General features: G+C 47.2%; 1 protein-coding gene across 7 annotated transcripts in view; it reads right to left on the reverse strand.

Moving 5' to 3' along the window:
* Nucleotides 1–18,381, reverse strand: part of SPECC1 (sperm antigen with calponin homology and coiled-coil domains 1) — a gene marked incomplete at both ends in the record, with an annotated part of 176,713 nt that overhangs the window by 122,164 nt on the left and 36,168 nt on the right. Inside the window, one exon of one of the 7 annotated variants that reach the window (XM_082861468.1) lies at nucleotides 7,612–7,651. The exons of the other annotated variants lie outside the window; for them this stretch is intronic. Coding sequence (XP_082717594.1) covers nucleotides 7,612–7,651 — 40 coding nt within the window. Of the gene's footprint in view, nucleotides 1–7,611; nucleotides 7,652–18,381 lie in introns of those variants that run through there. 7 annotated transcript variants of the gene reach the window in all.

Below are 18,381 nucleotides of genomic sequence, written 5' to 3' on the forward strand. Positions count from 1 at the left end.
TGTTGTGGCCTCTCCCGTTGCGGAGCACGGGCTCCTGACGCGCAGGCTCAGCGGCCATGGCTCACGGGCCCAGCCGCTCCGTGGCATGTGGGATTTTCCCGGACTGGGGCACGAACCCGTGTCCCCTGCATTGGCAGGCGGACTCTCAACCACTGCGCCACCAGGGAAGCCCTAAATTTTCAATTCTTATTCCTACAGTTTTATTGCCTTACAATCACACAGTGACCAGTAAAATTTCCCTTAAGAGATGGTAATAAGGTTTTCTTTCTGGTCTAGAACAGATCAATGTTTTAACCATTCCACGAACAATCTAGAAAAACTGTAAGACACAGGTTGAAGTCTCTCATTTCACATGTGGTTTTTCCAGGCATTTCTAATAGCTTTTGCTTTAATCACTTCCACGGTTTTGCTAGTTAGTATACTGCATTTTGTAACTGCTACTTTTTCTTCTGGAATTGTACTTTTATCAATAAAGAAGGTCCTGTCTGATTTAAGGTACTCTGTGGTGTGTGTCTTTAAATGATACTACAGTCAGCTGTAAGCCAGGCAGAGGCGTGAGCGATAGCCACAATTAAATCACATTTTGCTTTACTATCAAGAAAGACACCGACTTAAGAGACCAAGTGTTAAGAAAAGCAGGCAGAGTTGTATCAAGTCAAAGGTCTTCTGAGTCAGATGGGAAAACGTCTACATATTTTAAGTCCCAAAGACGCGCGCAAACCCTAATCAAGTGATACGGCCGGCTGGCCGGCCGTTTGAATGGAGGTCTCAGACTGCTGTCGGGAGGAACAGGAATTACGTAAAATGTAATTTGAATCTAAGGTACATGGGCATTATGACCACTTCCTTCTTCAAGTTTTGAAGTTAGTGTCACAGAGAGATTACAAGGATTTTGAACCTAGAATTCTCTACCCTATCAGTAAGGTTGAAGGCATAAGAGAGATATCCTCAGATAAAGGCTGAGTCAGTGCATCCTGGATTATCTTTGCATGGGCGCAAACCCAACTGCTCAAGAATGTGCCCCAACCACAGCAAAAGGTGCTCTGGCTGCTATGGGTAAGAATCCCGTCCCTGTTCCTGCCAGAAATCTCTGTTGGTTAAAAAACCTCAGCAAACTGAGAAGGCAACCCCAAAATTATATGGGATGAAATCCCAATACCATTTATTATTTGGAATAAAACACTTAAGTAAACATATTTTAATTTGAGAGGTTAGAATCAAGGAGAAAAATATTCAGAATAATTTAACAAGTAGTAATAGTATTATGTATTAAGAAATACCTGCATTTTGGAATTACGTGTTTTAATGTTTAAGAGAACTGGACCTACCAAGAGTTACCGATCAGCCTCAAGATTCTAATTTAAAACGTGTAACTGAAAGTGTGCATCTATATACACGCACATCTAAAGAGAGAATGTGTGAGTGTTTGGGGATGTATAAGAGGACTTAAGAAACACTATATTTTTAAGAATAATTATTAAATGTATAAGACTTCTAAAATCTGGACTTGTCAGTCAGACTTTAACAGGTACCTAAATATATTAAATAAACACAATTTAAAATATTTAAAATTTATTAACCAAGTTTGAACACTTGGTTAATAAATACTAATCAAATAGTGATTAATAAGTCACCCTTAAATGATTATTAAATTTTACTTGAGTTATAAATAGAATAACAAGATGCTGAATTGAAAGCTTTCTTTAGAATTCGTTTCTTATTATTCACAACTTTAACTGACTTAATTTTACGAAGCAAACTAACATCTGAATATGATTTTCTGCAGCATATATATTTTGTTTTTTGTTTTAATCTAAAGGAGGAGGCTCTTTTTTAAAGTGAGTTTAACCCATTCACATTTATTATAGTAACAAATACATCTGATATTCTCACCTTTTTTTTTTAATTATGTGTTATCATTGATCTTTGATATACACATCTTTTTAATCCTAAAAGGCTGCATTTTCCCAAGTATGTCTCTCAGGACACTAGTTCCACTCTGAAATTCTTCTATGGAACAAAATACATCTGAGAAAAATGCATGCTGTATTCTCTTCTTTGTGACTATTGTAAAAACTCTGATGAATCCTTGAAATCTAAAACTAAGGACAAGAGAAGCCACTAACTCATTTACTCAAGCCCTCCTACCAACTCCACTCCCCTCCTCCCTTAACTCAAAACCCTGAACTGCTATGAATAAGATAAAACAGAGCACAAAAAAATACACTGGAAATAGATAACAGAGTTGATGAAATTTTAGAAGTCAATAGGAAACCTGGAAGAAAAATGTGAACATAGAGGTGATACAATATATAAAAGTTCAGCAACAGAGAGAATCACAGGAAATATTCCAGCCAAAGCAAAGGGAATGCAGGAAAAGAGAAAAAGGATTCAAGAAGCAGTCTGTCCTGAGAGTGAGTCAGGACCAAAAGGCAACCAAGTCCAAACGGAAACATTAAGTCAGAAGGCCTAGAATAGTAACAACTAAACCTTACCAGGCACTTTCTGTGACGTGTGAGCCTATTCTAACCCATCATGTGTTTCAACCTATTCATGACCACAACAACCCTATAAGGTAGGTTGTTCAACTATCCCCTTTTCTAGAGCTTAACTCACTTGCCCAAAGTCTCAGAGCTACTAAGTGACAAAATTTGAACACGGAGTCTGGCTCCAGAGCCCAAACTCTCAACCACCATGCCTTGTGTCTCTAAGAAGAAAATGAATTCTCCATGACAATCCATAAAATCGAGAAGGTGGATAAGAGGGTAAAACCATGTTAAGATAATTTTCAAAGTATCAATAAATAACTATACTACTTTCCAATCTCCTTACTCGTTCTATTTTTCTTTTAAAGTAATATTGTCTGTCACAGATTCTAAGTTAAATGACCTAAGATTGCATGTCCTTCTCTTCTACATCTAAATGCACCACCTGATTTTCCAGCACATAATATACATGGGATCCTAATATTTTAAATGTTGATTGGTTTTCAATTTTTAGAATCAACCTACAAACATGCACAGAAGATTTAATGATACTGATTAGGAAACAGAATGTTCTAGCCAGGTAAAAATAAAGGTTGAGAGTAGGCCAGGATAGGGTATGGAGGATGTAGGGGAAAAGGCAGAAGAACTTTAGAGACAGCATATCCTCCTTTACCCAGCCAAGGACACTGTTTAAAGTTGGTTACCGTCAAAAAATATAAGTGGTAAATAATAAAAGATCTCCTTAGTATTTTTGCTTTTTGAATAAAAATTTCATAGAGCAAAGTTAAAAGAATTTTACAGCAAACAACCAAACACCAACAACTGTATTCCACCGTTAACACTTTACTAACAATAGATTTAGAAAATTTCAGTATGACTTGCAGGACTGGGGGAGGACAGGAAGACAGCAGTAAAAATGTGCTGAATTCCTCACCTTGCACAGTGACCGTTCGTAGACAGCCTTCAAAGCTAATAGGTCAAGAAATAGCACAGGTATAGCATACTATGTAGAATTACAGAGATAACCACCATTTCTTTGAAATGCATCAAAAAATAAGAGGGACTGACGGATGGATAGCAGGATGAATAGAAGGATAAAGCAAATGTAACAAAATGTTAATTGTAGACTCTACGTGGTGGGTCTATGGCTGTTAACTATATATATCTTTCCATTTTTCTGACTAAAATTTCGTAAGAAAATATTGACACAGATGTGGTTGAGAGTGAGCTGCCTTCCAGCCCCGAGCCTGGCCGGTGGAATGCGGGTAGGGATGAGGGGCACCCCGTCCAGGCCTGGCCCCACCAGCCCCCGCAGGAACCTCATGCCCTCTCCCCTCTCCTGACCGCCACCAGAGCCAGCACAACCAGGGAGCCAGACCCTGAAGACGATGTTCCCCAGCCTGAGCCTCTAAGAACCCTACAACTCCCTGGACGGCCCCCACCTCCCCCTAGACTGGGGGCTGAGCGAGAAATCATCTTTTACTGTCTTAAGGGGCTATTTTGGGATTCGTCTTTAACCACAGTTAGCATTAACTGTAACCAGTACCGAGTGGAACCTGAGGGAGTGTGGGTAGAAGCTTTTACTTTTGTTTCCTATCACTGGTAGCCACTGTTTAAACACATACATGCAAATTTAAAGCAAAGACTAAGCAGATATCAGCTAGTTGTGAGACTGGGAAAAGCCTTCTAAGCTTCTAACCCTAAGTAGAAACTAACACCTCCTTTAGCATACTGGGTACCTTTGTGTGAACATAAAATGGCAAAATGGTACCCCTTCCTCTGGAGTGATACAACCCCACCTGGGCCCACTCGTTTCTTTATTCCCAGCTGCCTTTGAACAGTGTGCGACCTGCGCAACTACACCCAGCAGCCCTCTCTGACTTGCAGGCACCAACAACCTGGTTGGAAACTGAAAGACTGTTAACTGAGATCTTTTAGGAAGTAAGAGGTGTGGTCATCAACACGTTCTGATTCCAGCTGCCCTCATCCGTGCAAACTTTCATGCCTTCTGCTTGATTCATTTCTCCTGTCCATCCTGTAACACCACAGTAAAAGTGACTCATCTCAGAGGATCGCAGACCCCACAAAAGAGACTCTTGCTGTCACAGCAGCCAATTCCAAGGCTAGAAAAGCAGCAGCAGCTGAGAACCGCCTTCCGCCTCAGGCCTGCCCGCAGAGGGGGCTGGGGTGGGGTAGGGTTGGAGATGGGGCTTCTGCCTCACTTACCCTCTCATAGCCCTTCCCTGTGCGAGTAACCGAGGTCAGGGATCCGAGGGAGTCAGCCAGGAGGTGCACCACTTGGATCTCCATTCCACAAAGACCTCGGCGTTCAGCTGCAAGGGCTGGGGTTAGCTGACACTCCAGCTGTCAGCGCCGCTGGGACTCAGCCTGGCTTCTGGGCCTAAGGCACATTCCTCCCAGGCAGCCTCCAGCAAGAGGACCAAGGACTGGCCATCACTGCCCGAGCGGGGGCTCCTCTGCTGGGCGGTCTGCTGGGGGCTCCGGGCAGCTGGCCAGGACTTGGTCGGACCTGCACGGTTCTCTGCCCACACCTGCTGCTCCCTCCTTTTCCATTCCTAGGTGGTGCGTCTGCATCATGGTCCACAGGCTTTCCAGGCCCGGTCCTGCTTCCCACCCCTTCCGTCTCCCCTCTGAAAACCCTCCTTCATTCCTGATTCTGTTTAAGGGTCTGCGCCTCAGAGGACAAAACTGACACGACAGAAGATGGGTGTGAAAATCATACTTGGGCGTTTGTCGCTCTGCCTCGTCTGCCTGTTTCTACTGCCCGCCCTTGGGCCCTGCTCTGATGACCCACCACAGCACTTGCTCTGATGCTAGTCCAATGCACCGCACCTGCCAGAGGGAGGCACCGCCACTCCCCGTGTGGGCGAGGTGGCGAAAGGGATCGAGGATTCGTTAATCTTTAACTAAACTCTCATTTCCAGGATCTCATTGGCGCATTCTATAGCATTTCATCACAGCACGGAGATCACCTAAAGTTATACACACACTTTCAGCCAACAATATTCTAGCATTACAATCTTTCCTAAGACTTTCTAATTGGGTATCTTTACTCGCAGCAAATCAGCCTGAGTTCCCATTCTGAAATTATTTGCACTCTGAAAAATGCAATAAAATAACTCACTGGCATAAAGTGTCCTTTTCATCTCCTATCCATCAGAGTTCCCTGGTGGCGCAGTGGTTAAGAGTCCACCTGCCAGTGCAGGGGACATGGATCCGAGCCCTGGTCCGGGAAGATCCCACATGCTGCAGAGCAACTAAGCCCGTGCACCACAACTACTGAGCCTGCGCTCTAGAGCCCACAAGCCACAACTACTGAGCCTGTGTGCTGCAACTACTGAAGCCCGAGAGCCTAGAGCCCGTGCTCCGCAACGAGAAGCAACCGCAATGAGAAGTCCGCACACCGCAACGAAGAGTAGCCCCCGCTCGCCGCAACTAGAGAAAGCCAGCGTGCAGCAACGGAGACCCAACGCAGCCAAAAATAAATAAATAAATACATTTATTAAAAAAATAAAAAGGTCACTTAGAAATCGGAACACAAGCACCCGAATAACTCTTAAAAACTCTAACAAAGGGCACAGTCTCTTCACAGTTTTGACACTAATGAAATAATACACAGAGCAAGTGTGTACTACTGAGAGGTGTTTTTAAAATGTTACATATCCGGGGCTTCCCTGGTGGCGCAGTGGTTGAGAGTCCGCCTGCCGATGCAGGGGACACGGGTTCGTGCCCCGGTCCGGGAGGATCCCACATGCCACGAAGCGGCTGAGCCCGTGAGCCATGGCCGATGAGCCTGCGCGTCCGGAGCCTGTGCTCCGCAACGGGAGGGGCCACAACAGTGAGAGGCCCGCATACGGCCAAAAAAAAAAAAAATGTTACATATCCTTCACCTAATAGCTTACCACAGGGCTGTCTATGACACAGGCAAATTTGCACTAATTTGCAAATGTTGGCTATTTTTTGCCCAAAGAAGTTTGGATAAGTGCTGTGTAGTTTAGAAAGTCACCCCTACGTAATCAATGCAGTAACCCCATCTCTAGAGTTTTTCTTCGCGGTCTGTCTCCCTGTGTGGCAAAGTTTTCCATCCCGGTTGTCATACCAGTCCAATGTGCCACAGCTGCCAGGGAGGCACGCGCCTCCGCCCAGCCTCAAGGATGTGGCCTGGCCCTGCTTGGCCTCCCTGCCAAGGTGAGTGAAGAGCAGTGACCCGAGGCTGAGATCCAGGTCTTAATTAACTGGCCCTGCCTCCAATTCGACGGATAAGTCACCTGGACCATTCGCTGCACCTCTCAGAGCTTCCATTTCCTCATTCAAATTCAAATTTAAAAATCACCCGCTGGAAAAAGTATTCCGAGTTCTGACTGTCCCACAAACACAGACCCGTCACCTGCCAGCCCAGGACTCCAGTCCCTGGTGGACCATCTCTCCCCAACCGGCCAAGATGCACTTTGGAGGGCTAAAGGAAACCCCGTTTGCGTGTGTGACAGTACAGAAATGTTCTGTTTTGTTTGTAAACGCGACCCCGCGGTCAGCAGCATCTAACTCTGCTTAGGAGGTCAGAACGACCAACAGGAGATGAAAACCAGAGGCCAGCTGCCTTCCACCCAGCTCGCCCAATCTCTGAGCAAATAAAAATTTGATAAGCCGGAGAAGCGCCGGAATCCCAGAATAAGCACTGGCTATTTTGAGTAAGAAACAGTCACAATCCAGCCCCGGGTCTGAGGATGAGTTAACAGACCTGCTGATGGGCCGCCACCTTCCACAGGACTCTGGAAAGTGTGTGACACGCACACGGACAGTGCCCACAAAGTCCGCACGAACTGCCCACACGGCCACGGGGGCGACCCCGGCCCCTCGGCCGCCCCCGCCCCGCCCCCGCCCGCGGGCCCAGGCGCCAGGTGAGCCGGCGGCGTTTCCCCGTCGCGGCGCGGGCACAGGTGAGTTCACCACCCCCGGCGCGCATTCCAGAGGCGGGACTCACGCCCGAGAACTTCGCCGTCCGCGCCCCTCGGCGCCCGCGGGCAGCGCGGCTCCGGCCCAGGGCGGTGGGGGAAGGGCGCCCGGCCGGGAGGGGGTGCGGCGACCCCCCGCCCGCCGCACCGACCTGCTTCGGGATCCTCGGGTCGCCCCGAGTGGTTGCCCATGCTCTGCGGCCTCGGGCAGCGGCCGACCGGCCGCCTCGGACGGCGTGTCCACCGCGCGGCAGCTCGCGCCGGCTCCGGCTGGCGAGGCGGCTACGTCCGGCGGGTCCGCTCCAGTCAAAGAAAGGGCCGGCGCCTCGAGTCCCCGCGACCGCCGGCCGCTCTGCGCCCGCTCATCTGCATACCGCCCGCCCACCTTATCTACATACCGCCCCCCACGCAGGCCCTCCACCTCGACTCGGGCTACCCACCCCACGCGGCCCGCCCACCTCATCTACATACCGCCCGCCCACCTCATCTGCATATCTCTCTGGATCTTCCAAAGCTTCCCTCCCAGGCGGGGGAGGGACGCGCCCGCTGCCCGACTTCCGGCCTCTAGGGGCGGACGCTGAGAACTGCGGCTGGACCCTGCAGGCTGGAAAAACCCCACTGCGGGGACGCTGAGGCCAGGTGTCACGAGGAAGGAAGGCACAGTCCCGCGCGTGAGAAATCAGACCTTCGGGAAATCTGGGTTGCCATAAGACAGGCGCTTCGTAAGTATTTTTGGGGACTTAGTTCTTGGATGAATGAGTAGACGGATAAGCAAGTTTTGAGGCGGAGGCAGTGTAGACGACGCTTTAACAACATTCTCCACGATGAATACTGCCACTAATAATAAATATGCATGCCAGTCACAAGGACAAACTGCCCTCAGAAATGACTGCCTTATCGGGGACTTCCCTCGTGGCGCAGTGGTCAAGAAGCTGCCTACCAATGCAGGGGACACGGGTTCGAGCCCTGGACCGGGAAGATCCCACATGCTGCAGAGCAACTAATCCTGTGCGCCACAACTACTGAGGCTGTGCTCTAGAACCAGCGATCCACAACTACTGAAGCCTGTGCACCTAGAGCCTGTGCTCCGCAACAAGAGAAGCCATTGCAATGAGAAGCCAGTGCACCGCAACGAAGAGTAGCCCCCGCTGGTCGCAACTAGAGAAAGCCTGAGTGCAGCAACGAAGACCCAACGCAGCCAAAAATAAATAAATAAATAAAAGAAATGACTGCCTTATGTGAAAATGCTTAGGACTCACTAAATCTTGCAGTGAAAAGTATGTAATGGGGAAAAAAATTATGAGGACGGCGGGTTCCACGTGCTGCATCACTTCAACACTGGCCAATTCTCAGCTCTCATTCAACATCTTAGGTCACCGCTGGTCACCCTCAACAACAGTTTATTCCCTTGGTTTCAGGGACACCACACTCTCCTAGTTTTCTGCCACTTCCCTGGTCCTCCTCTCTGTCCCCTTCATTGGTTTCTCCTCATCTCCTCTAGACCCCCAGCGCCCTAATGCCCAGTCACCTCCATCCAACTTACTCTTTGCCTTTAACTTGGCCATCACAGCCAAGCTGTGGCTTTTAGATCCCGCCTGTATATCTTCAGCCTGATCCTGCCCTCTGAACTCCAGACTCATCTATCCAACTACCTTCTTGTCGCCTCCACTTTGATGTCCTAATAGGCATCTTCAGTTTAATGGGAACAAAACCAAATTCTAGATTTTCTTCCATCGATGTCTCACGTGTCTCCTCCATCTCCATAAACAGAAGATATCAGGATCAATATGGTAAATGCCACCTCCTCAGCACTTCTCACCGCTTCCACTGCTACCACACCTGGTGCAGCCCACAGTCACCTCCCACCAGGATCACTGCAGCCGCCTCCTAACCTTCTTCTCCCTTCTTCTGCTCCTGACCTTCACGTAACAGAGTGATGCTTCTAAAACCCAGGTCAGATTGTATCACACCCCCACTGACACGCTCTGATGGCTTTCTGTCTCACTCGGCAGAAAAGCCAAGCCCAAACAATGGCCTTCAAGGCCCTGAATTCCCTTCCCCTCCCTCTACCAGTGGACTCGCCCCCCCTCCACACACACACACCTGTCTTGCTACAGTAGCCTCCTCACTCTTCCCAGGTAAGCCACGTTGCTCCCACCCAAGGGACTTTGCACTTGCTGTTCCCTCTGCCCGGGACACTTTTCCCCACATTCCTACGTTACACAGACCATATGGTTCACTCACTCTCACTTCCGAGAGGCTCTCACTTCTCCTTCATTCGATTAAGAGGGGCTTCTCTTGTCACATCATGTGAAATAGTCAATCAGACCCTCCACACATACACTTCCCTGGTTTGTGGACCTTTGTGACACTTTCCACCATTTAGTCGACTGTATGTTTACTTGTTAACTGGTTTACTGTCTCTCCAGTAGAGTGCAAACATCATGAGAGCAGGGAATGAATGCATGAGTGAGTTTATAAGCTGTACTGTAAACACATCAGCTCTTACACGTTACTTCCTTTCAGTAGGAGTGCTGTGAGTTATTCTCCATCAAAACTAGTTTGTCAAAGACAAGAGCCATAGTTCTATTTCTATAAACTACAAAACCTGGCACAACCCAGAGCACATAGAAGCGGATGTATGAAGGAAAATAAATTGCATAGGATGACTTCAGAACAGAAATGCATATGAGATCAAGCTCAACCCCCCTTTTTAAAAGGTGAAGAATGGACTTCCCTGGTGGCACAGTGGTTAAGAATCCACCTGCCAGTGCAGGGGACACGAGTTCGAGCCCTGGTCCGGGAAGATCCCACATGCCACGGAGCAACTAAGCCCGTGCACCACAAGTACTGAGCCCGTGCACCACAACTACTGAGGCTGCGCTCTAGAGCCCACAAGCCACAACTACTGAAGCCATGTACCTAGAGCTCCCCAACAAGAGAAACCCGCAAGCCACAACTACTGAAGCCACGTACCTAGAGCTCCCCAACAAGTAGAAACCAACATGGGTACTACTGAAGCCACGTACCCATGCTCCTCAACAAGAGAAACCACTGCAATGAGAAGCCCACGCACCGCAACAGAGAGTAGCCCCCACTTGCAGCAACTAGAGAAAGCCTGCGCACATCAATGAAGACCCAACGCAAACATAAATAAATAAATAAGTAAATAAATAAATAAATGGTGAAGAATAAGCCCAGAAAAGATGTTTGACTTCCCAAAATATGTATGGATCAATCGACAAAGGCTGAGTTTGTGAACACTGCCACAGTGACACCACTTCCACTTACAGAACAGTTACATACTTATCTGGAGTGTTTTGCAACTGATGAGTCATCTTCTTAATCCCATAAACTGTTATGCAGTTAACATGTATCTCGTCACGAAAACTTGACAAGATACCAACCCGAGATACATCCTGTACAACTACGACTCTCTTTCACAGTCGAAAATATTTAAGTCGAGTCCTGTGTGTATTTCACCTTCTTAACATTGTTCTAATCTTGCCTCTCTCTCATCTTTGCTGGCACTTGCTTAACTCAGGCTGTTAATTCGCACAAGGAGAAACTAGCACTAGCTTCCAACTCACTCGATGCTTCCCGTTTTGCAGCTGCCCAAACCCCTCCGCCATTCCACCCATCAAGGAGGCAAATGCGACCTTATCACACCTCTGCTTAAAAGCTCCCTGCCGCTCCCTTCTACCTTTAGCATAAAGTCCCCAGTTTTTGGTGTATCATCTTGCACCCCCTTACCCCTTACTCTACCCTCATCTTTCAAAAATACACCCTCCCTTTATCTCCCAGTGACATGAAGCCAGTTGTGGTGCCCTGAAACATGCCCTACTGCCTCAGGTCCCTACGCTTTCATATCTGTTATATGCCCTCTGACTTGATACCCCACTGTAGCCTCGCTACCTGGCAAATGCCTATGCTTTCCTCTAAATTCCTGGGCAAGCATCACTCCCCCTGGGAGCCTGCCCATCCCAGCCAGAATCAAATACATACTCACTCCCTTATGGTATTTCTGTCCCTTGTAAATGCTTGTATTTTCCCACAGAATCACATTATTTAAACTATGCTTCTTTGTAAGACTGTGAACTCTTTGAGCGGCATGATGCTGTCTTAGTCATGTTTGCATCCATATCTCATAAAACTGAAGTAAATAATATATTTACCTACTCTATAAAAAAACGCTAACTTAAACAAACAAAATAGTTCTGGGATGGTCACTTGAACTTCTGAAGGATTCTTTGCTCTCCGGAGACATCCTATGTTATTGAAATGAAAAGACTAAATATTATACAGACATCAAGTCTGCCCAAATAATTAATCTGTAATTTTAACAAAATTCCAATTAATCATGAACTTGATGTATTTACTCCAAGATTCACCTGGAGGAATAAAGGCATCAGAAAGTCTAAGAAACTCTGGAAGAGGAAGAAAAAGAGAAGAGATTTGCCTTATTAGAGATGAACACATGCCATAAAATTACATCAGAAAACCAGTGTGGTTACAACAGAATGGAAATTCCCCAAAAAACAGATTTAAAAGAATTGAACAGGACTTCCCTGGTGGCTCAGTGGTTAAGAATCTGCCTGCCAACACAGGGGACACGGGTTCGAGCCCTGGTCGGGGAGGATCCCACATGCCACGGAGCAACTAAGCCCATGCACCACAACTACTGAGCCTGCACTCTTCTAGAGGCCGCGAGCCACAACTACTGAGCCTGCGTGCCACAACTACTGAAGCCCTCGCGCCTACAGCCCGTGCTCCACAACAAGAGAAGGCACCGCAATGAGAAGCCTGCGCACCGCAACGAAGAGTAGCCCCCGCTCGCCGCAACTACGGAAAGCCAGTGCGCAGCAACAAAGACAAAACGCAGCCAAATAAATAAAATAAATATATAAATAAATAAATTTATAAAAAAATTAAAGAATTGAACATAAAGTAGCACTTCAAATTAAGTGACAGCCATATATCCCTCTTTATGCCAACAATAAGTTCAATTCAGTATAAATTTAAGTGTAAAATATGAACATATAAAAGTCTTGAAGTAAACACGGATGAATGTTTTATAATATTGAAAGGGAAAAAGTCTTTTTTTATTGTCCGACTTTTCACTGTGAACATTTTCAGATTCACAGGAAAGTGTGCCCAGAACACCACAATGAACCCCTTCTATATTCATCACCTACATTTACCAATTGTAAACATTTTACCGCATAAACATTCTACCACATTTGGCCTTTATCTCGACCCCTCTCCATTTTCCTTCTCATTGACTCATTTGAAAGTATGTTGCCAACCACATGACATCACAACACTTCACCCCCAAATACTTCCAGCAGGATCTCCTAAACTCTCCTACAACACCATGGTCACACCTACGAAAAATAATATTCTCAAAATATTACACGGTACACAGTTCATATTAAAATTTCCCCAATTGCCTCCAAGAAATTTTTTTTCCAAAAACATCATGATCCAATCAATGTTAAATACTGTTTAAGGAAGACACATCCTGAAATAACCTTCATCAATGATAGTTTTATTTATTTATTTGGCCACGCAGCTTGTGGGATCTTATTTCCCCTACCAGGGATCGAACCCAGGCCCTCTGCAGTGAGAGCAGCGAGTCCTAACCACTGGACCACCAGTGACAGTGATAATCCATCAGTGACAGCTTTAGATGCTGATGGCGGTAACCTGATAAAACCATTTTAAAAGGAGATAGAGAAATTTGACACACTCCTAGTAATTATTCCTGAGGGCACGACCTCACAATTTTAAGTATCAGCCATCACTGAAAACAAATCTTTTAAAGAGAACTTTGAAAGCAGGACAGCGAGAAGTCAAGTTGTGGCAATAATACGAACTGGGCAAACAAACGCTGACCGTCCAGTGTTGGAATAGGATAAAATTTCCAGTGGAATCAGTTTGTCCGGAGCCACAGGTGGAGGTACAGCTGACATGCTCCAGAACCAGAACCGGTGCTAAATAACCTTAAAAATGCTCTAGGGACGTCAAAGACACCTATGATGCTTGTTTTAAAAGAGCAACAGGGCTTCCCTGGTGGCGCAGTGGGTGAGAGTCCGCCTGCCGATGCAGGGGACACGGGTTTGTGCCCCGGTCCGGGAGGATCCCACATGCCACGGAGCGGCTGGGCCCGTGAGCCATGGCCACTGAGCCTGTGCTCCGCAACGGGAGAGGCCACAACAGTGAGAGGCCCGCGTACCGCAAAAAAAAAAAAAAAAAAACTTTTAAAAAATTAAAAGAAATAAAAAATTTTTTTAAAACCCAGCTTTATCGAAGTGTAATTTACATATCACTAAATCCACCCATTTAAGATGTGCAAGCCAAAGAGTTTTAGTCAGTTTACCAAGTTACAACCATCCACCACGACGGAGCTTTAGAACATTTCTGTCACACCGAAAAGATGCCTTCTGTTGATTCCAGTCAATTCCTGTTTCACGCCAGCTCCAGGCAACCACAAATCTGCTTTCTGTCCCTACAGATGCGCCCTGGACGTTTCCTGCCACCTTTTGTCGTTGGAGTGTTTTTCAGACCAATATATGTGCTGTTTGCCTGAGGAAATTTTCTTCCGATTCAGTTACTAGACTTCTTCTGTTACCCTCTCTTTGACTCTTTCTCCCAGCGTTTAAGTTTCTCTTGGTTTTCTTTGTGCGAACCTCGTTGGCCTTTGACTTATTAGGAAAGTTGAGGTTTCCCCCCTCCTTTAGAAGATGGAAAACTTGGAGAGTGTCATGTACAACACAGGTGCTGAATATTATTGATTGAATAAAGCAGCCTAAGCCCCATGCTCCTGGGACTTCCAGAAATCATTGAGGGGAACACCACCCCCTTTGTGCTCCTAGACTTGAAAGCTTAGGGGAAAACTCACGTTACGCCCCTAGGCTTGTCTTTCGCATATAATGTGAACTTCAGAATCTGAAGGCCAGTGATGAGTTTTTATTATTCATAGGAAGCTCCAAGGGAAGGTGATGGGTAGATAATAAGGCTCTTGTAGGCTCCGGGGGTGGTCTGGGTGAGGCCACCTAATGAGTCAGTGGCTGAGACAAGGACAGACAATGGGCATTTTTATTGTACCGGGGTCTATAGTGGTAATGACCATTATCTCAATCTGCCTTCCTTTACCCTCTAGCGATGTCATTTATATTTAAGTTAAGCCCTGTTGGAGATTTAAAAAATGTGTTTTCTCTAATTCAGGAAGGGTTCTTCAAGATTTTCTCCCATAGTTTACAGTTACTTATTACAAGAAACTATTTGCTTTTCTGAATCCCGAAAGAGTCGCTTCTCTTTGAAGATTCCGGGGCCAGCTTCTCCTGAAGTCAGAGAGGTAGAGAAAGAAAGAACAAGTGCTTCGCAGGCAACAGGCCTGAATTGAACTCTGGCTCCTTCCTTTTTGTCTCTATGTCATTGGGCAAGATAGCGAATCTCTCTGAACCTGAGTCCCTTATGGAGAAAAAGGAGAGCTACCAGGTCAGATCCTATCTGACTCAGCTGGACTTCAACACTGAGGAAGCGTGCCATGTTGTATTAACAGAACAGAAGGTAGGTGACTCAGAGCAGGTTTACCTTGGGGACACAGTGATGTCGTGGGAGAACCAGTTCTCTCTGTCTTTCTCATCTACCCTCCTGGCCACCTCCCTTCGCCGTCTTGGTGGGGATGGCCGCTGTAGTGCTGGTGACTGCAAGCAGGGAGGACAAAGCCCCATGGAAGAAGAGAGCATGCTTCCAGTGTGTCCCCTTAAGGGCAAGAAAGCATTCCTGGACTCTCCCGCCAGACCTCCCTCAGTCACTAGCAAGGAAAATGGAATCACCACGATTGGCTTCGACCGTGTAATTAAGATTCATTCCGGAGCTAAGAACAGTGTGACCTTCTATCAGCATCGTGTTCCGTGGAGTTCATTAGCAAAGAAGAAGGAAATGGCTGATGGACAGGTGATCCCCCTGTGACTGTTATTCCTGTTTTGTGGTGTTACTTTAAGCCCGAGGCAGTTATTTGGATCACGATTTTTGTTAAAGGAATAGCCTTTGTTTTTTAAAGAGGTTTCAGGTTTATAAAAAAAATGAGTGGCAAGTATAGAAAGTTCCCATATACCCCCTCCGCACCCCCCTCTGTTTCCCCCTTTATTAACAGCCTGCGCTGTGGGGTACATTTGTTACAATCGATAAGCCAATATAGATCTGTGTTTTTTTTCACTTTTTTTATTGACGTATAGCTGATTTACAATGTTATAGATCCGTTATTGTTAACGAGACTCCACAGTTTATATTGGAGTTCACTCTTCGGGTTGGTTATACATTCTGTGGGTTTGGACAAATGTATAATGACATGTATCCATCACTGGAGAGTCACACAGAATAGCTTCACTGCCTTAAAAGTACCCTGCGATCCACCTAGTCTTCCCCCCACCTTTCTTCCTCCAAACCTCGGCAACCACTGATTGTTTTACTGTCTCTGTGGTTTTGCCTTCTCCAGAGTGTCGTATGGTTGGAATCGTACAGGATGCAGCCTTTGCAGACTGGCTTCTTTCACTCTGGAATCTGCATTTAAGGTTCTCCAGCTCTTTTTTTTTTTTTTTTTTTTTATGCGGTACACGGGCCCCTCACTGTTGTGGCCTCTCCCGTTGCAGAGCACAGGCTCCGGACGCGCAGGCTCGGTGGTCATGGCTCACGGGCCCAGCCGCTCCATGGCATGTGGGATCTTCCCGGACCGGGACACGAACCCGTGTCCCCTGCATCGGCAGGCGGGCTCTCAACCACTGCGCCACCAGGGAAGCCCAAACGCAGTGTATCTTTAAAAGGGGAAAAGCTCATCCTGTTGTGGGATCGAGAAAGTCTTCACGGAGGAGGTGATGCTTACCAGTTGGTCCTCCCTCCTGTGGTGAACAGCACTGCTGTCAAGGTCCAGAGTGGCAGGAGGGGCCAGCAGGAGAGGTGCCGGGCCTGGACGTGTGTCCTGGAGGAGCATTGCCAGGTCTGCGCTCACCAGGGCGAACAAAGGCTTGATTGTCGGAAAGTCTTGAGTGTATTTGGAGAACCAGCCCCCCTGTGGCCCAGGACTGGAGCTCAAGGCACGAACGGGGTTGGGCCGAGGCTGCTGCGGGATCGCGCTGGATCCAGGCTGGAGCTTTGCCCCTGGTCTCCCGCGGGAGAGCCGCAGGTGTCTGAGGAGAGGGCTGAGCCATCCAAAGCTGTGGTTCAGGATGAGGGCCCTGCTGATGCAAAGCCTGCTGTCCATCCGCCCTCTTCCTAGCATTTTACACATAACCAGCTCACCAAGATAACCACGGTGCCCGTTTGAACAGGACACATTGACCAATGTCCCGGGCAGGACGAGCACAGTTGGCTGGCAGGCCCCACCTGGAACAGCCGTGCACTTCAGCCCCCTCCACATGGGTTGTCTGCATACTGAGAGTAGGTCTATTTGTTCCAACCCTATTTATGCTAGTTGTACCAGTGATTTTATTTACATAACTTAATTATTATGTAAACCAATGAAATAGCGCAGAGAGAGAGACTGTTTCCTCAAAAGCCACTCTGGGGCTTCCCTGGTGGCGCAGTGGTTGAGAGTCCGCCTGCCGATGCAGGGGACACGGGTTCATGCCTGGGTCCGGGAAGATCCCACATGCCGCGGAGCGGCTGGGCCCGTGAGCCATGGCCGCTGAGCCTGCGCGTCCGGAGCCTGTGCTCCGCAACGGGAGAGGCCACAACAGTGAGAGGCCCACGTACCACAAAAAAAAAAAAAAAAAAAAAAAAAAGCCACTCTGAATGGTTTGAAAAGACTGGATGAAAGTGAGCTGTTAAAATAGGGGATGGGGGAGGGATAAATTAGGAGCTGGGGATTAGCAGATACAAACTACTATATATAAAAGAGGTAAATAAGGTGTGTGTGTGTATAGCACAGGGAACTATATCCAACACCTTGTAATAAACCATAATGGAAAAGAATCTGAAAACACATATTACATATAAATAAATATATATATATAAAAAACGGAATCATTTTGCTGTACACCTGAAACTAACACAACATTGTAAATCAACTATACTTCAATTTAAAAAGTGCCCAAAGTAGCTCTAAATGATGAGGGGACCAGTAGCAAACACGTGAAAGGATTCTGCCGGCAGTCTTCTTCGGAAGCACCTAAGTTCTCGCTCCTGTTTAAAGCTGGAAATCATGGAAGGTGTGTCACAGGTGTGGGAAGATGCCAAAGGGTTCCCACCGACAGGTGCGCTCCAAGAAAATACCTTGGCTCTGTAGCTGGACATCAGTGAATGAAAGCACTTGAACATTTTAGGTGAAAATAAAATGTTTAAAGTATATCTTTCATTTTTTAGGATTCCCCAATTTAACCAACTTTGTCAATGAACTGACCCAAACTGGTCCCAGTCTCTCAGGACAAGAGCGTGGGGCAAACATTACCAGCAGCCCGACTTCAACCAGGAAGCCTCTGTGCCTTAGGTGAGAGACGCTGTGCCAGGTGGGGTCAGGGGAACCCAGAGGAAATGAAAAGAAGTGGGTAGACGTGGTGACAAAGAAAATCACACGCTGAAGGAAAGGAGGCTGACGGATAACAGGAGAGCTGATCTGGGTGTCGGGAGAGCGCTGCAGTCGGCAGGAGTCAGATGCTAGAGGAAGCAGGGAAACAAGTGCAGTGAGAGGGGTGGGCATCACTCCGACAGATCCCACACGAACGCAGTGTAAGACCCAGGAGAGCCGGGGCTTCCCTTGTCTCGCTTGTGGCTGCGTCCCCGGCACCTGGGAAGATGCCTGGAACTCAGCGGACACATTTGTTGAAGGAACGAAGGGACGGACACAACACGTGCAGCACATCCACGAGACGCCGTGGGCAGCTGGAGGCGTGTTTCCGGAAGGCAGGTGCAAGGTGGGGGAG

This window comes from Leucopleurus acutus, assembly GCF_964270905.1.
Source record: "Leucopleurus acutus genome assembly, chromosome: 19".
Taxonomy (NCBI): domain Eukaryota; kingdom Metazoa; phylum Chordata; class Mammalia; order Artiodactyla; family Delphinidae; genus Leucopleurus; species Leucopleurus acutus.